Consider the following 20,767-nt stretch of genomic DNA (forward strand, 5'->3'; position numbering starts at 1 on the left):
GGGGCTGTTGACGTCTTTTATCATCCAACTTGTCAAAAAACTTTTCTTGGAACTTATTTTGTCTCTCTATGCGATTTTCTTTTGAATTTGTAGGCTGTATTGCCAAACTTCCTGATTGGAATCGTTGCCTTTGTTGATCTGACCGAGAATCAGACTTTTCAGAATCAGAATCTAGATCTTTATCATTTTCTTTTTTAAAATCTTCTAGGTATTTTCTATTTCTAGCCATATTCATCCGAAGTCTTGTCAACTTATCAAAACTCTCAAATATTTTGTCGTCAAACCTGTTATAAAAAATTTTGTGAAAAATTCTGTTTATATTCAGAATATATAGCAAACCTTAATTAAACATTTTAATTGCTGTTATAACAATACATGTTTCATAAATAATATCATGTACACTTTACCTAGTAGTGCTTGTATTTATCAGCCCTTTTGATTTCATAGAGATCATTTGTGACAATTGTTTAATAGCTAATTGTAAAAAAAAAAGATATGCACGCATAATTGTATTCCTATTTTCGTTAAAGAAATATTGATCTTGCAAATGTTGTTAAAATATCACAAATAGTTGAAAGTCTTCAGTGCATAAGGGTCCGGAAATAAATTAGATAAAGGACCCTTGTTGGACTGACCCTGTCAGTTGCATTTTTTTAATCTAGTTTGAACCATGGAAAAAGTTAAATGTTTTCAGATAGAAATGAAAAATTGAAATAACTTACATGTCACCGTCATCGTTATCATTGTTAGCCCCCTTTCTCTTTTCCAGCTTGTCTTCAATTCCATCATTAAAGTCTTGGAATCGTTTCTCTGATTTTTTCTCAACGTCGTCTCTATCTTCATCACTATCATTTCTGTCTTCAAACTGATCATTAAAGTCTTTTAACCGTTTCTCCGATTTTTCCTCAGAGTCGCCACTATCTTTATCACTATCGTAACTGTCTTCTGAGCGATCATCAAAGTATTTTAATCGTTTCTCCGATTTTTCCTCAGAGTCGTCACTACCTTCATTACTATCACTACTGTCTTCTGAGCTATCGTTCTAAATTTTTTGATCGTTTCTCCGATTTTTCCTCAGAGTCGTCACTATTTTCGTTACTATCACTACTGTCTTCTGAGCTATCATCAAAGCTTTCGGATCGTTTCTCCGATTTTTCCTCAGAATCGTCACTATCTTCATTACTATCACTACTGTCTTCTGAGCTATCATCAGAGCTTTCGGATCGTTTTTCCGATTTTTCCTCAGAGTCGTCACTATCTTCATCACTATCACTACTGTCTTCTGAGCTATCATCAAAGTTTTCGGATCGTTTCTCCGATTTTTCCTCAGAATCGTCACTATCTTCATTACTATCACTACTGTCTTCTGAGCTATCATCAAAGTTTTCGGATCGTTTCTCCCATTTTTCCTCAGAGTCGTCACTATCTTCATCACTATCACTACTGTCGTCATCAAAGTTACTAGATGTGGCCGGAAGCCAGTTTCTTCCTTTTTCCTCTGGAATGACTTTAGGTTCCACATACTCTCTTTTTGATGGTCTGAAGGATGGTTGGATAGGTTGTGATGTATAGGTTTGACCTGGAAATCGTGACAAAGATAAGATACCTTCACCTGACGATGGCTGATTTGAATTATCGACATGACGTCTATTGTCAACGACCGGAGGCTGAACTTGAGGAGACGTGCCGTCATTAAAGGTAGGTGGTTGAGCTCGCGGAATGTCATATGCCGGCTGATGTCGTGGCATAGGATTAGGTGTGTAAGTTCTGGTAGGATATTGAGGTTGAGGTATGTTGGGTGTAGCTGGTGGTTGGAAGGATTGTCTCCGTCTGAAAATTCTTGTTGGAGGGCGAGCAATTGGCTGTCTTCGATTAATCCATGATGGTGGTGGTTGATACATCGGAGGTTTGTTTGATTTTATTTTCAAATACGTGAAAGGTGTTTTCGGCTTAAATGATTTTTTAATATATTTCATTTCTTTTTTATTCATTATTTTAATTGGTTTCATCGGTTTAAATGGTTTCATTGGCTGCACATGTTTCATCGCTTTAAATGGTTTCATCAAGTGCATCGATTTCATGTGTTTCATCGGAAGCATTGGCTTCATTAGTGACATCGATTTTATATTCATATGAAGCGGTTTTGTGTGCATAAAGAACTTTGGTTTAACATAATGAATTCCATTGAAAGGTGGTTTATTCATTGGTGTGGGGAATATTTGCACATGTTGTCTAGGAAGGAAGTGACCCGTGTTATGGTTATGAAATCCTTCTCTATAAAGTGGTGGTCTGAGCATACGGTGGTGTGGCATAGATGGGTGGAATGGATGTGGGAACTCTGAAAAGTAACAATAAAATGTTCCAAATTTTTTACACATTTTTAATGGTAATTTCGTCGACATTAAACAATCACAAATAAAAGTATAAATGTTAAATTTGAACAAAACTTACATCGCATGGGAATGTAGAAGGCTTTATTCCTAACGTAACTTATATTAATATCTGTTAATATAGTTTAGAGATGTCAAATATCTGCCTCTCCTGAAATAAGTGCCTTTTGTTACATTTAAGATTGTTCCATAAGTCTCAAATGGTCCTAAATGTGTATATATATATATTTATTTTACAAGTAGATAAAGGTTTAAAGTGCACATAATTTTAAGTACGCAATAATAATTCAATTAGATTAGAACAATATGCAAATACATTTTTAAAAAGATAAAATTCATATGTCTAAAATAATGACATTTGTAGCATAATAAATAATATCCTGCCAATTATTCTTTGAAACGAATATACATTTTGCACTCACTTTACATAGAGAAAATATTAGATAAAATATACCACAAAAAATATAAAAGATATAAAAAATAATTTATAAAGTACGATAATTAATAATTACTTTTTGACTATGGCAATATTATGATTGACACTAAATTGAATCGACACTTTTTTTGCAAAAGTCGACATTATGTTTTATAACAACTGAAAAAAATAATTTATAATTTAAAATATTAAATTTAGTGTAAAATAAAATAATGATGAATTAAAGCTATTAAAAAGAAAAAGGGTAAGAAAAAAATAGGAAATATTTTTACTTACTTGCATAACAGCATGTTATAGCAAGAACCAACTGAACCAACTGTAAAAGTCCCATGTTTGAATGTCACTCAACTACACACTCAGACTCTCTAATATGTCCACCTTATATACTTTCACTTAACTCTTCAAGAATGCTAATCATTCAATCACAAATTAATAGTTGATCCATATTTCATTCTTAAGGAATGTTCTACAAAAAAATTAAATACGACCAAGAACAAAGCTTGACTTTTGCATATTTTTAATTGCCGTTAGAAACGTTTATGCAAATGATTTTGAATGACGTCATAAATTCTTCTTTACTTTAAACAAATGCATTGTTTCTACAACTTGCATACATAGAATTATTACTGTAGACTGACGGTATATGGCGCATTCAAAAACGTCTCAATAACTTACATCACCTTAGCTTCAGCAAACAATTATTTTTTCATCGATTTCTATCATTAAATGCGTCGGTATACGAAAAGATTGTAAAAATTAGCTCATTTATTTAAGTGCTGAATACATGTTTCAAGTCGCACGAAAACTCATTACGCGAACTAAGCAGTGTTTACGTATTGGTGCTTCAAATTGTAGGTTACGCCCTTTACTGGTGATAGAAATATAACGAGATAATGAAATCATATTCGATTACAATACAAAAAAAGTATTTAAAAATATTGATATTTTGGGCTAAAGATTTCTCTGAATAAATTAATTGATTTTAATAAACGGAAGTGAATATTTTTCATGCCTAAGAGTTAATGAGTTGATAATGACTTCATTTTTCACATATCTTACTAGAATATCTTATGACGAAGGCCATTGCAAAGTGATTATCTTTTGAGTTTTCCACGGTTCAAGTAACATTTTGCGTTTAAATTGTACGTATACTGCACTTGTTGTAAAAATATTATTGTATCCTACGCGTTTCATATGCAATGTTAGTTACCTTGATAAAAGTCAATAAATCGTGTTTTATCCTTAGATTTTATACAAAAAAGCATCACATCGTATATACGCTTAAAGGATTGTAATACATTTGGCAACTCAAAAAATGTCATTTATTCAAATCTAAGTTATACCATTTGTATAAATGTTATACAATTTTTTAGGTAAAAAATAATAAAAAATATTGTTTAGACAATTTTTACAAATACTTACCATTTCGATATAAATATTCAACGAAAACGTTATACATTTTTAATCAAAACTTTTGTAAGTCAAATTTACTCACTACTAACTAATTCGACATAAATATTCATTTCAATGAAAAGGTTATGGTCAAATAATGTTTCTTAGTCAAATATAAGAAATACTCTAGTAACGAACAAGATGAATTAGATATTAACCAGGACTCCCTAAATATCTCGTATAAATGTAATGTTTGATTATCTAATCTGATGTTTTCTAGATTAGTATAGATGATTATAATATTATGTATTGGGAAAAAAGTAATTCATTGGAAGCATTAAATTCGGCAAAGTACAGACTCGGTTTGATTAAGTCTTTACATGAGGAATCATCGAAATGTGCCACATCCCTAACGCCCCCTAGAACCGGCTTTAGCGAAACTCAATTCTCAATACTTAAAAGTGCTGAAATAAAAATGATCCCGATGGCCCAGAAAAATATAACAACGCTGAAGTGAAGTACGGGGCAACATTTTACGGCTGCAAAACGACACTTTACACCTACTGTTGTGATGTATACATATCTATAAAATGTGATCCCTCTCGAGCATTAACATTAACAAAAATTACATGAGAATTGTTTGAGTCTGTTGGAAAAAACATCCATTACGCCCCCTAACATCGGCTTGAGCAGCACTCAATTTATTACTTGCAAGGTGTTCCGAATGACCCGAATATTGACGAGGGTAATAAGTGGTCACTAACATCATATGAACATGCTAGCTAGAGCTTAGGCATTTTGCCCTATGTTACAAATATTTCATGATAATGGTTTCCGTTATTGAAATGGGTGACTAGATTGAACAATAAAAAATCTGATAACACAATAGGAATTGATAATTTTAATAGTATACTCATGTTAATTAATCTACTTCAAAAATGGTTTAACTAGCTGGGATTTAAGGCGACTGAATATTTTGTGGTCATTAATGGAGAAGAATACCCAGTGCAAATGTGAATGTGCGAGGACGGACAATACCTCTTTGTTTATGATTTAATCTATTGAGCGAAGGCGTCTCAATATGACCCTTTTCTTTTGACTTTTTTGACTTCTGTACTGATTTTTATAAGATAAAAACCCAAAGAATGATTATGTTACTTTAACACATGTACTTCCTTATTGAAGTATAAAAAGGTCATAATAAAGTACCAAAAGGTCAATATGTCGACACAATTGTTAAGGTTGTCATTCTAAAATCCCGCCTTGCCACACATATACTCATTTTCATGTCGGTTTCATAATATCAAAGCAAATGGTATAATGTAGGTCATGACACTTATCTAATAACTCCATGCTGTTAAGTATATAATATAATTAATCTTATGAATTAGAATGAGGAAACATCAACACTGGTACAAATTGAAGGATAGGCGCAAAACTGTTGTACTCATAATTTAAATAAATCAAAAGGTACAATAATATTGCACACACAAAAATGTATTTTATTTAGACTATTTTTACTCCTCTCGCCAAAAAATTTCTGATATTTCTTCCTGATAAGTGGTGATTTTAATGTTGATAAATTGTCTCACTTAAAAAAAAAGTACGACACAAAAATTTCACTACCTGTATTTATTTGAATGTGAAATTCTATTATCTTTTTTTTTTTAATTTTCATGGATACATGCATACCTCTCAAATACATGTAGATCTTAATGAGGACCATAAATGTAGCTTGTTTTTCACTTCAAAAATAACATAATGAATTGTCGTCTGCTACCTAAGTGTTATTGATTACATGGTAAACACATGTTATGCCACTAAAATGATTGAAACATCATCAAAGATGTCAGATTTTTACCTAACGTTATGTTTTGACTACCGAAATACTTGAAATTTATAGCTGTTGTATGACAAAAAATTAACGTAAATATTTTTGATCGTTTTATGTTTTTAATCAAGAATAAGAGGAAATAATACATGTGAATATGTTATTATATTTCTGATCTTAAAAACAACTGGTCAATAAATCAAACTTTATAATTCATCAATTTGTTATTGCTTTTTTTATCCATTTTAATTACGTTTTTGAAATGGTTGACGTTGACATTGGCTTAAGGTCAAAAAACATATTTAGCATAGCCTCATAAAAGCACGTTCAACGATTTGGTAATTTTTAACAATCCCTTCAGTTTGTGCATGTTTAATTACAATAAAATAAAATAATAAATAATTGTGGAAATATATTGAATTGTTTCGCTAGTATAGTTATATTTGAGCAAATAACAGTAGCATTTCATTCAGGTCCTCTTTTCCATACACAGTTCAAAGTTATTTTTAATAACTTGAAACTGATGCTGAGTGAAAATGAAATACAGGTTTTTAACTTAACGTGGATTGCATATAAAACTGACTGAATAACATGATGTTTATGTAAAGTTGTTACGAATCTTTGTTTGTGTTATTTTCTGTTTGAAATAAAATGTGTACTTTATAGCAATGTTCAGCGTTATTTAAGCTGTCACAATTGGCAATACCAAATGGCATTGTTTTTGTTTTGTTGATTTTATTTGACTCAAAAACAGTGCTATTAAATAGTATACTTTTTAAATATTTTTTTCATAATTAACATTGATCGGCCGGAAACACGTACTAATAAATCAAAACATAAACAAAAACGGATCAAATAGCGTTTAATGATTCACATTTCTGATAAGTCAAATTGAGAGGTTTCGTCGCCTCCCATTTGACATTTAAGACGAGCATAAACAAAACATTGACTATATGTGTAAACAATAGTTAAAGGTATAAACAAATCTAATGTATGTTTCTAATTGTCACATTTCAAAATAAAATTTATGTCTTTACAAAAACATGTTTTCAGCTATAAAATGCTAATATTGTAAACAATATGTAAAATAGAAAAACTATAAAAGAAAAACCTATTTGAATAATTATTTGATTATTCAGGAAGACGAGAAAAGCTAGGAAAACTATAAACGAAAAACCTGTCTGAATAATTTTTTAATTATTTAGGAAGATGAGAAAAACAAATCTCAGTTAGTTACTGTTTCCAACAGCGGTCAAAAATATTTTATTGCAATTATCAGTGGTTATAACAGATCCAATAAATAAAAATGACGTTCAAATGCAAAATAGTACCGATATAGCTTGAACAAAATGTAAGATAAAATGCGATTCTTACGACCTATTTCATAATATGATAATGTGGCCTAATAATTATGACCTCCCTTTCTGTATAATTAAACAATGTCATGATATAGTAAAGGAAGGAAAAACATGTGAATGAATTGTTATTACAAGTCTTGTCAAATCATTACAACGATTAAGTTCCGCGTTTAATTTGAAACAAATTGGGTTGTCAACTGAATTGTTTGATGAAATTTTTATGCCCTTTTTATCGTTTCATCTGACAAGGTTCAGAATTCCCACAGCAAGTATTTAGTCGGATAATCTTGTATTTCAATCAACTGACAAACAAAATGAGCGTTACTGTCATTAATATGTTCATATTTGACAGATTTGGTTATAAAATTAATCTATACAAATAATTAGCATACTTTGCGAAGCAAATCAATGCCTCCTAATGATAAAGACATTCTTTTATGTCAAACCAAAATGTTACAGGAAGGGGATAAGGCAATGTCAAAAATGCTCGATATAATAAAATTCAATATAAATATTAATGTGTACAGTCTAAAAAAATACGTGAAAAATTACTTCTTGTCACCCGAGTACTTAATATCGTTCAGTATGCCATTCTTGGTGTGCATGCGGTAGTTTTAGTTCTATAGATTTAAATTTTAGCTTGTTGGGTGGTATAAATTCAAAAGTTCACCATAGACAGTTACAATGTAGTACTGCTTAAGCCTATGTCGTGGATGTGTGCAATATGTTAAAAATTAAGTACCGCTCAAGCCGGTGATAGGGGGGCGTGAGGGATGTTGTACTTTATCATTGTCCCTCATCAAACCAAGTCTGCAGTTTTCATTTCATTTTGTTGTGATAAATGCTTCCGAACGATCACCCTTTTTCTAGATTTTCATACTTTACAACAGCAGGTGTCAAGTGCCGTGTAGCAGCTGTAAAAGTTGCTCCATACTTCATTTCCGTGTTGTTATTATATTTTCTTGTCCTTCAGGTTCATTGATTCTAGCACTTTTAAGTTCCCTCTTGTTTTTGGTAAGCATGAAAGTGTCATTACTGTTCCTACATTAAACACATTTCATGATTGAATTTTTAGTTTTGCTTACGACGGTGCTAAGGGGCATGGACGGTAACTTGCATTTACACCCCCGTCGTCATGAACAAGGTCAATAAAACCAGACCTGCAAAAAAATTAAAATGCCGTGTTGACTGTTCTTGGTGCGTGTTGGCGGTTCTTTGTGGTTTCCATTTGATCTATTTCTAAATAAGTATTTAAGAGGAATATTTGGCCTTTCTTCAAAAAAGTGTAAAGGACTCTCACGCAATGTTTATCATGCTTATTGACGTCATATCTACATTTCAACGGTCATATAGATATTCGACGAAAAGAATAAAAAATCGAATGAACGAATGTTCCCTTAAATAACCTTTACGAAAACCAAGACTAAGATTAATTCAGCCTTCTGCTGAAAAAAATAAAATTATCAAACATGAAAGTGTTGCAATCTGTATTTGTATCACATTTCTCAACTGAGACAGTGTGCATGTCACCATCCACCCGTTATCACCGTATTGAAGGGGGTTCTCTGATGTTTGTTTTACATAAAGGCAAACGTGTTTTCGATATTTGTGTACTGTAATGTTTCGTGCAATAACTTGTGTTCAAAAGTCCAGATTATACGCTCATCCAGCATAATCGTTTTTATTGTGCAAAATTATCCTATAAATGAAAAGCAAGGCAACGCCTTCAACTCAAATAGGGCTAAGAATCATCAAACAGAAATCCTATTTTCAATTTAATAAGTATATTTCTTAATCATCTTTTATGTATTTTTTCGTTTTATGAGTACCAGTACTCTTGATTTATGTTTTAATGGCTGTTGGTCCTCAGTGAAGTTTCTTAAATAGAGTTGCTCCATTGTTGTAAATTGTAGACTAAGTACTTTAATCTACCTTGCCTTTCCGTGAAGCAAAAAACAACAAATGGCCAGCAACAACACCAAATGGTTCCTATCAAATATTTGGTACAATTGTTTGTTGTTTTTATACGCAAGTAACTTTTCTTGTGTAAATTAATTGGCCTTTTTTTGTAAAATCGATCAATATTATTTTTTTCTGAAATGATCTTGTTGAATATGCGCATGCCCATACTCTGGTTCTTGGATATGCGCATGCGCATACGCATACACTTGTTCCTTGTCTTGTATGCAGCCAATAAACGTTGAGGAGGCGTGGGATAGCGTTATGTGAAACACTTGTCAATATTTTATGATACAGTAAACTCCATTTCTATATAGGTTATAAGTATTCATCAATTTTTGACAGATTATTAATGGTGATAGTTTTAAAAAATATGTGAAATGTTTTTGAACCGTCATACTGGTCAGAAAGGTTATATTGTCTAAATCATCGAGAGTTTTCAAATATGTTGCACAAAACCTTTGCCTTGTAAGTATTCTATCATTTTTTAGGTCATAGGAAAGGTTGACATAACTCAAGTTTGGCATGTATACTTCCTGATGCGGGTATGTCGAAAATATTGAAAATGGCAAAGTCAAAAATGTTCTAGAATGAAGAAAGTGAAAGCCAGCTTTACGGGTGAAACTTGTTAACTTTGGTCTCTTATTTTTGTATTTTTACAAAGGCAATGGCAAGAAGACGTTCGTTATGTTTAGGCGGGAACACCCACGACGTCTTGACGGCTGGAACATTTACGACGTCTTGACGTCGGAAGTGAAGATGACGTCAACGTTAATATCAATGTCATTACAGTTTAATTTATCATTGAGATAATAAAAAGATAAAAAAGAAGCTTATATAACTGTACCCTACAGACAAAAAAGGACAATTTGAACTAGCGCTGAAAAATTTCTTAAGTGAAACTCGTAATTAAATTTAAACATGATTGAACCAAAAAATGACACATTTAGTCTTTTGTGTGACCCTAAAAGTGAGATTTTGTTACATTTTGTTTCAATCGTAGATCTAATTCTGTTTCATGCATCAAATAAAGAAAACAGGAATCCCTAAAGAAAAACTTAAACAACAACATTGAAAATTTGATTGATTGAAAAGTTGATGTAGCGTACTGGAAAAATGCAACACTCTAGCACTGGCTTAAGCAGAATTCAATACTAAGTATTTAACATGAAATTGTAAAATTTTAAGTTTGAGAACATTCTTTGCGCTAGTTTAATTTTCTGTCTTTGCCTTTGTAATGAAAAATACGAAACATTTCCCATTGAGGACCTATTATCTTAATGATGTTTGTTTTTACTGATTACGTAAGAGCAAACAGTTCAGTGTTCAAAGATGCAAACTAACTGGGAGTTATATGAAAATATAAAGAACTAGTTTTTTTATATATATTTTTTTTATTCATTTAAAATACAAAACAACTATCATATAGTAAGAGATCCTTGTAATGTTTTTTTTTTTCAATTTCAACTAAAATAAATATATGAATAAATAAATAAGTAAATAAATAAATAAATAAATAAATAAAAAAATAAATATATAAATAAATACAAATGTAAATAAATGATTAAATATTAAATAAATAAAAGATAAATTAATAGATAACTAGATAGATGAATAGATAAAGTAATACAAAATGGAAATAAATACATAATAAATGAATAAATAGATAGATTTTCTATAAATACAGTATTTATTGTCATTGACTGTATGAAAATAAATATTTCACGAGTGGCGGGAGGCACAAAAAAGTGAAATATGATAATTTTCATATCATAAGATGAAAATAAACCCTTCATTTTTAGAAAAAACTTGTATTTTTTTATTTATACTTTTTCTCCTTTTTGACCTTACAATTGGTAAGACTTTAATTTTGTGTATTGGCTGAATTACGAAGAATGTAGCACGGCAAGTTACCAGTGAAAATATAGAAAATATTTTTCACTGCAGTGAAACTTAAATTTTACAGTGAATATACGGAAGATGAAAATACGCACTTTATTCCTCAATATTTCTCAATATTTCATTCATAAGTATATAATGGATAAATAAAAATTAATTAATTAATCAATCAATCAATCAATCAATCAATTAATTTATTTATTAATCAATCAATCAATCAATCAATTAATTAATCAATTAATTTAAGAGTACAAAGGTATATAACTAAATAAGTGAATAAATAAATGTTGACTTACAAATTAATTATCCTCATTTTTATTTCATTAATTTAAAAAAAAAATCAAAATAGTGAGTTTTCATAATTAAAATTGCTCAGTTCCTTTTTTTTTCAAAGGCATTTTATGATAATTTTTTTGGTGGAAAAATCTTCGACTGTTCCCTTATCTACGCCTTTCAAAAGACAAATTTGTGAATAGTTTCTACCTCAGCCGTCTCAATTTGTATGCCAATGATTTGTTTCATTCTAATTCCTTGTGAAATTTTACGACATTTCATAATCATGTGATGGCTTCTTTTTATGTAATTGTAAATTTTTCGAAAGTATTATTATGAAAGGATTTGTTCTGTGGAAGAATATGACTGGTTTCTTTTGCCTCGTTAGCATAGTGCTTGTCTTTCATATTGAATGTGTGTTTTCTGAAAAAGATAAAAAGCGCGACTTGAAGATGCAATAATTCAACTAAAGACCGGAAAATGCAACAAGAACTTTAAATGTATATAGAATATACCACTCTTATCTTTGGCTAAAATCCTTTCAGAAATGTATAGAAATCTAGAAAATTCGTACTGAATATGTCTAATTTGAATAGAATATGCAAAAAATCATCCGAGACATCATTAGAATTATCATCATCATTATCAACAGTGACAATGATGGTGATGATAATGATGATGGTGGTGACGGTATTGATGATGAAGATGATGATGATGACGATTATGATGATGTGGATGATGATAATGATGGTGGCAATGATGGTGATAATGATGATGGTGACGACGACGATGATGATAATAAAGATGATGAAGATAATGATAATAATAATGATGATGATGACAACGATGGTGACGATGATGATAATGCTTAAAGTTAATATTTTCTTTGTGACGACGGTGTTTTGTCACTACCAACTTCATAACAGAAAAGTTTATTCGTCCAACAAGGTATCGCATTTGAATTAAATGCATGTTGTTTACAAATAAAACACCCGTGAGCCTTATTCGTTTGCATTATATGCGTTACAGCGCAAAATAAAAAGATATAGCATTCCGGAGAAAGCTATATGCGGCGTAACATAGCATATTCTATTCGTCAAAGCTTAAAATTAATGGTAATTATTTTGGATTTAAAAAGAAAAAAGATAGTAATTGTCAGTATTTTTGAGCATAAAATAATTTCAAATATTTAGTTTTTGTAAGATTTGTGATCATTGAATGATGAATGCCTTGTATTTGCATCAAGTACAAAAAGTATATTGTTTGTAATCAAAGGAATACACATGCAATGTTTCTGTTTCATGTGGTTATCAGGAAACTAATTAAATATTACAACTCTACATCATTTTGACATATTTAAAACATGTTCGAATTATTTATTGAGTTACTTTAATGAAAACTCTCGTTACAATAAACTTGTCATGCATACCTTCTGGAATTCACATTGCGCATGCGCCTGAAAAATGTTGCGCATGCGTCAACGATGTGACAATTACATGCGCATAAGGGTTGGGCATCGTTGTTATAGTACAAATAAATTATGAATAAAATCAAGGCGATTGCAATGAAAGAACCCCATAGTTGAATTTGTTCTCGACTGAAAAAAAAAAAGAAAAAGAAAAGTTTAATAAACAAGAACAATTTTCTTTGTCATTTTTTAAGTTAATCATAAACAAAATTTCTAATTATCAATGTACAATAAAACTTAAATGCCTGTCAAATTTGTCAAATTCATGTCACAAAAAAAATAAAGCTTAATACATTATTTCGCTAAATAAATGTACTTTAGATATATAATACAATAAAAATGTTTTTTATTTCAAATTCAACGGACTTTGATTTAATTTAAAATCCCTTTCGTCCATTGTTAACCCTTTTATTACTTTTTATTCAAAATAATTCTTACTTCTCTTGTATTATAACTTATTTGTTTCAGCTTACGTGCATAAAAGAAGCTTGGCAAAACACAATTTGTTCATTGCAAATCAAGTGTCTAAAAACATGAGTTTGCTTTAAAGATTTTCCTTTTTCAACAATTCTTTCATTGGCACTTCCTATCTAATATATCAAATGCTTAAAAATCAAAACGAGGTCTTTTCTTTTTGGAATAAGACAACGAATCAAAATCTTTTTAAAGTTTTTTTTAGACCTGTAACCATTTCAGTATGAAAAAGTAAGTCTGCGTCTGGTCGTTATCGCTAAAAAATACCAAAAAGAGAAAATAATCTTTCTGCTTACAGATTTTTCACTTTGGGTTCTTCACAGCACGTGAACTCGTTGAAGACTTCGCAACATGCCGGTTTTGAAGGGTCGGTGCAACTGTAGATATTACCTTCTCTCCAACCGATGTCATCATTTTTAAGACATTGTTTACCATTTGAAACTGGAACTAAAATAAAGTCACACGTCATAATTCTCCTTTAAACAACAAACTAAGAAATCAAAACGAGTTTGGCATTTTCAAAACATTTTAGCTGAAGAGAATTCAAAATAGATTGACATTGATAAAAAAAATAACTCTCTCTTGCCTATTGCGATTCATAGCTTATTATACCATATGTTTCACAAAACGGAAATAATATGTTTGTTAAAAAAAATCGACATGCAATGATGCTATAACTCCGTGTTAAGTTTATGCAAAACAAATTTAATTTACCGTACTTTTGAATGTCAGTGCTTATTGATTAAAGTTAGCAATGTAATTTTCCGGGCTTAGCAAATGCACCAAAGACTGATGCAAATAACGCAATAAAGTCAGTGCACAGCGGAAATATATGCGTTTCATCACATTAATTTCATACATAACACGCGCTTGATAAAACTATTTTGTTTTGTAATATCACTTGACACAAATAATTTTACCTGCGTTGTTATAATTTATATAAACTTACAATAAAAGACTCGTCCCTGAAAACGGCACGTATACTTTATGTCATTTCCTTTGACACGTTAAGGGACTCCACTAAGGTTTTTTTTTTCAAATGAGGGGACTGGAAATATTTTTTTCGAAATTAATGTATATTTGATGAATGTCTAGAGAAAATGAAACTTATATGCAAAATTTCTGTTCATTCGTTAATGTGGCACAAGTAATTCAGTTGCTAATGTAATATTGCAATTATTTTCTTGATCTTATATTATTAATATTATAGTTGCAAATAGCACAGTTATACCAAGATTCAATGTGACATACCAAGTTCAGTTGCAAATATTATCAAAAATAACATCTTCATCTTTATTCAAGATTGTATGCTACACAAAAATAGAGTTGCAAATATTATCGAAAATAATCAAAAAAAAAAAAAAATCATTCAAGATGTATTTTGCACATACATTATGTTGCGAATATTACCGCAAATAACATAAAGCATGTTATATTAAAATTATATACACATAACAAATTCAGTTGCGAATGGAACGTTTCACTGGGAATAACACATGCATTTTCCAAAACAATATGCAACCTTTTAAATATAAAATTTTATCGAAAATAACACATTTATTCTATGTCGTTGTTAAAGTTTTAACAACAATTAAAAAATAGCCATGCTTTTACCGGCCGAAATGAAGCAAACACTTTTCCGTAAGAAATAAGTATTAAATACACGGCATATACTGATAAGAAATGCATAGAATTTTTTATTATGGTTGAAAATATAAAATAGCTAGCTTCCACAGTTTCTGAAGACCATAACTGTTAAAACACATAAACATTATAATTAACTATTTCTACAAATTGCTTTCGAAAAGAAGACATCAATTCATTTCGGTTCAATATGAAAAGAATCGTTCATTGTCAAGGCAAAAATGTTTGCATTTATTTACGTGATAAGACATAAGACGCACTTATATTATCTAATATATAATATAAGAAAAAACGTCAAGACTTGTACTAAAGACACTATGTTTTAATACGCTTTCCTTACAATAAAAGTGTTATTTGTTTTTATAACAACTGACTAATTATTATATACTATTGCAATCAGAAAAAAAGCAAAACAAAAAACAAAAACAAAACAAACATAAAAACAAACAAAAAACCATCTTAAAAGACGCATACAAATACAACATTTTATACATACTTTTTGATAGTAAAATAAAAATCAGAATTAAGCCCAACTCCAACAATCCCATTTCTATTTGATTATGAACTATTTTTTCCGCGGATTAACAGAAACACAGATATTATGACAAAAGACATCAAATCAGCGGAAACGTCATACTATGCCATGCTTTATTTCCGTCTTATTGCGGATTTTCATTTATTTTCTTTGTTATTCATAGGCAATGGGACAACAACAAAGCCCGTGGAAAATGTAAGAAAAATAATAAATTTCTCAATACAGAGCGTAATAATAGCGTCTATAATATCGGCTGCTATTAGGCTACGTGCACTTATTGATTAGTTAAAGCCAGGATGAAAAGGTGTTTTCAAACTGTTCATTTCCTGACACTAGTGATGTTTCATTTTTTTAATTTAACAAATAAAAAGGAAGTTATTATGGGAAACAATATTGAATAACGCTCGGATTACACCATTAAAAGCCTTGTAAAGGCCAACTTTTCATCTTTTAAAATACAGCGGTCCTAGACTCTATTTTTCTTATAATGAGCAAACGCGCGACAAAGCCCACCCGCTTAGATCGTTATACGTTGGCACTTATGACCCCTATGTTTTCAAACATTGTCATTAAAACCAACATCATCGACATGTCTATTCCATTTTTACAATACTTGTTTATGATGTGTTTGCATTATGCTTCAACCATCCAAAACATGTTCACTTGCAGTTTATAGTTTATTTTTTGTACACTGAAAAGTGCTTATTGCAGCGTTTTTACTTTCAATATCATGTGACTAGAAAACTAAATTTAGTAAAAGATTATTAAAATGTGACGAACAAATATATGGGAAGACAAAAACAAATGAGCCGCGTCATGACAAAACCAACATAATGGGTTTGCGACCAGCATGGATCCAGACCAGCCTGCGCATCCGCGCAGTCTGATCAGGATCCATGCTGTTCGCTATCAGTTTCTCTACTTGTTATAGGGTTTGTAAGCGGATGCGAAAGCTGGTCTGGATCCATGCTGGTCGCAAACCCATTATGTTGGTTTTGTCATGGCGCGGCTCAAATAACATCCACAAACAAGAGAAACAACAACAACAACAAAGGTCATTGATTTCTGGTCTGCAACGTCATCTAGGATCAAATTTGTATGAAACAAAAAGATATAGAGGCTTTATGTTTGTCAGTTCGCAATCTTACTTCAGCAATATATGTAGATTTACTGAATTAAAAAAAATAACTGCTCTGTTCTGAGCATAATTTCGACGCCGTTTCAAGTTAATTTACAATGCCCGAAAAATAAATCTTTTTTTATCTTATTGTATGTGCGTGCGTGCGTGCGTGCGTGTGTGTGTGTGTGTGTGATGTTCTGGGGCCTTCGTTTGTTTTGTTTTGTAACAACTTGATAAAGACATATGCAATGAATAATATAACATTGACCATCAAAGTGTAATTTGCCATTGTACAGGTAATAAATAATTGGTCAAAATACGTTTATATTTTGCCATGATTGTTTTAATTAATTTCATAAAATTCTTTGCACGACTATAATAACCAACATGGTCCAACATGTAATACCGGCAATGTTCTGTTCGTAATAAGAATGGGACAGTCTTTTATATTTTAGGCAGTTTTTTCATATCCATTACTTGACAATCACTATTTAATTATAAATAGTCATTTTTAAACATATGGCTTTTTTTAGTATAACTTCACATATATAGCCTATTTATTCCAACTTTACAACAAAAAATAAGCTTAAGTTTACTTTAAGGGCAAACATTTTTTAAAGAATGAAGCAAAATAGCTAGGCAACGTTGCAAAACCCTGATTAAACCAGTACAAATGTATCTTGTTCCTTCATTTGTTCATTGTAATTGAACAATACAATTAAAAGAAAGAAGAAATCATTATTCAATTTTCTAAAATGGTCATAAAATGGCAATAAAATGGCATATTTTTGTTTTAAAGACAGACCAAATGAATGCCTCGAGTATTTAATTCCATTCACAAGTACATGGACTTCCTCCAATTAAAAAAAATGAGGGGAAACATGAAAAAAAAAATTTGACAATTCAACCTATCTTAAGATATTTTACTACATTCTCAGACTAAAAATAATATTAATGTATCATTAATAATTCTTTAACATGCATATTGTCTTAAATAGCTCAATGCAATTTTTTCGCTGTAAAACATTATTACATTATGTTAATATTAATGGAAACCACAGCATGTCATAAAATGTCAATAGGAAAAGATAAAAGTGCGCTAACTATATGTACATCATTGTCATGTTTAAACCATTTTTTGTCGTTTGCTTTGTTCCAAATTGCATCAATGCTCTGTATTTATATTTTTAAGTTCTCTCTTTACATAATATTATTTAGTGCTCGCCAATTTTTTTAAGCCAATCACCGACGAGGATTTTTCAAATTTTCAGGTTTCAAATCTTAATAGAACAGATTTTATATAAACTGGACGTTTTATATTATAAAACGCAAGTGGGCGGAGCACTAAGCCGGTTAGAGTGCATATTGGATGTTCTTCGTAAATAAGAAAGCTACAGTCGCTTCGCAAGCTCCGCTCCTTTTTAGCTTTCTTATTTACGAAGAACACCCAATATGCACTCTAACCTATACATATCTTGTTTCATATTTGACTTCAATATTAGAGGAAAATGGAGAAGTACAACATGTACGCACCAGAGCTGGTTTAGGTTTATTTATTTTCTAGCGGTTAGGGTTCTCTCGAACCTTCATCGATATCAGAATAAACATATTATAAACATTTTGACCTAAAGTGTAAAAAATGTTACTAAAAATAGATAATACTGGTTTTGTGCCAAAAACTTTAAAAAGATGTTTAAAAATAAAAATATATAACTTGTATGACATTGAACGAAGATTGGATTTCTTGTTCTAATCATATATATCAATATATCTATTATCTCATCAACGATTTTTGTTATTATTTTGTTTGGCTTTACGGCTCACCAACACAATGTAAGCCACATGGCGCCGAAATCAAAGGTCTATTAAACGATTATGTAGAGGTAAAAATATCGGGTGCCAGAAGTAGGCCTTTATAGCAATATATTATATATCGAGAAGAGACAAATATCCTTCGCCTCTTTTAAGCCATATATCGGTACATGTACATTGTATAATGTGTTTTGTGTTGATTAACCTTTGCACCTGGTTTAAACCATTTTCACAAGCATAATTCTCTATACGGGTAAGGGTCAAATTAATTGTTACTGACAAAAAATAAAATCAAAACAGGACAAACGTTTTCATTTTTTAAATACGTGTATATACGAGTCAGCGGGTATATGATATAACGCTTACTAGACTTATAATTCGGTCAATACCTGTATACACGAGTAAACCGCTTATAGACTTATAATTCGGTCAATACCTGTATACACGAGTAAACCGCTTATAGACTTATAATTCGGTTCATACCTGTATACACGAGTAAACCGCTTATAGACTTATAATTCGGTCAATACGTGTATATATACGAGTGGTACTAGCCTGATAAAAGTTGCATCGACCTCGGACTATATTTTCTCAGTCAATATTACTTTTATCAGGTCTGAAAAACTATATATAGACCTAAGCATAAGTTTATAATTGTATAATATCATATTGAATGCATCCTATATTGCATATCAGATAATTCCATCCCTTAGAATCTATTTAAGGTATCGATTAAGCTATGACAAGGTTTGCAAAGTCTTTCAGGATAATTAACCGCACATAAGATAAATATGATTTTAACATGAATCCAATAAATCACAACCAATTTACATATTATCTTTAAGTTAATGAAATTGTTATTAAGTAATACGGCCAATATTATCAATATGTAGAGTTGGTTAAGGTCTTTTTTCCCTATTATAACAAAGTATAGAATATAAATTTTGATAACTCAAATATACCGGTATTATCAAAACTCAAATATACCAATGTTCTCCGAATTCTCATATACCAGTATTTTCAAAACTCAAATATACCAATTTTCTCTGAATTCTGATATACCAGTATTTTCAAAACTCAAAAATACCATTTTTTTCCGAATTCTTATATACCAGTTTTTTTTAAACTCAAATATACCAATTTTCTCTGATTTGTAATATACCATTATTTTTAAAACTCAAATATACCAATTTTCTCTGAATTCTGACATACCAGTATTTACACTAGTTTTTTCCGAATTCTAATATACCAGGTTTTTTTTTTCAAAGCTCAAATATACCAATTTTCTCTGAACTCTTATATACCAGTATTTTCAAAACTCAAATATACAAGTATTCTCCAATTTTTCTTCAATATATTTACGGTCACTTTCAAAGTGGATCAGTATAAAAATTTACGTCGTTTTTCATTGTGATAAAGAATCAAACAACAAAATAATTGTATACAAGTTTCATTTTAAAGCACAAATTGCTGACTATCTTTTAGATATTTGTCGATAGGTAAACGCTTGCAGTAGCACTTGTGTGTAACAAAGCAACTGATGAAATCTAAGTAAGCGTGCGAACGTACTTGAAACGCTTCGTGATTAGCCGATCATTACGAGCAATTAACAAATTAAAAAGCTCTATTTGGTTTAATTGGCTTGATTCGACAGGTTGCACCAATAAAATATTGTTGCACGAATGACAAGCAGCCAATGCACTGTTTAATATATGTAAACCAAATGCAAAACCTGTCAATTAGATTTACCAATTAACAACTGAATTGATTATACACAACAAGTAAAAAAAAATACATGAGATATGAACATTTATCGTGATTATTTTACAGGTTCTATTTTATTTTCTGGAAGTTTCAATGGTTCTTAAGGTTTAGTGTCAATTTTATATTACGTTTTGGAGCCGAAAGTTTACATTAACAGTTGAAATATATTAAACTTAGATGCGTATAGATTTGAAAACGGTATGACGAATTTTATTGTTGTGAAGTTTTGAGAAAACCCTCGTATTTGTTGTCATATACTAGTAGGGAGATTCGAGTATCACCGTGGTTTTTTTTGTTTTTTTTTTTTTGTTTTGTTTTTTTTTGTTGTTTTTTTACATTGCACATCCTCCTCTGCGTTTGAAAATCATGTAAAACAGCGGTAGAGGAAGAATAATATCAATAGATGATGACT

At 30.6% G+C, this 20,767-nt stretch overlaps 1 protein-coding gene across 1 annotated transcript; it reads right to left on the bottom strand.

Annotated features, from left to right (window-relative positions):
- Nucleotides 1-11,521: 11,521 nt before the first annotated feature.
- On the bottom strand, nucleotides 11,522-16,072 carry LOC132754074 (uncharacterized). Its single transcript, XM_060744664.1, has 4 exons — nucleotides 15,621-16,072; nucleotides 13,777-13,927; nucleotides 12,968-13,135; nucleotides 11,522-11,961 (listed from the first exon to the last, which is right to left on the bottom strand). Exons 1-4 carry the CDS (start codon nucleotides 15,670-15,672, stop codon nucleotides 11,841-11,843), a joined length of 492 nt encoding a protein of 163 aa, XP_060600647.1. The 5' UTR covers nucleotides 15,673-16,072; the 3' UTR covers nucleotides 11,522-11,840.
- Nucleotides 16,073-20,767: the final 4,695 nt, after the last annotated feature.

This window comes from Ruditapes philippinarum, unplaced genomic scaffold, assembly GCF_026571515.1.
Source record: "Ruditapes philippinarum isolate M1 unplaced genomic scaffold, ASM2657151v2 ctg1718_1_1_1_1, whole genome shotgun sequence".
NCBI lineage: Eukaryota > Metazoa > Mollusca > Bivalvia > Venerida > Veneridae > Ruditapes > Ruditapes philippinarum.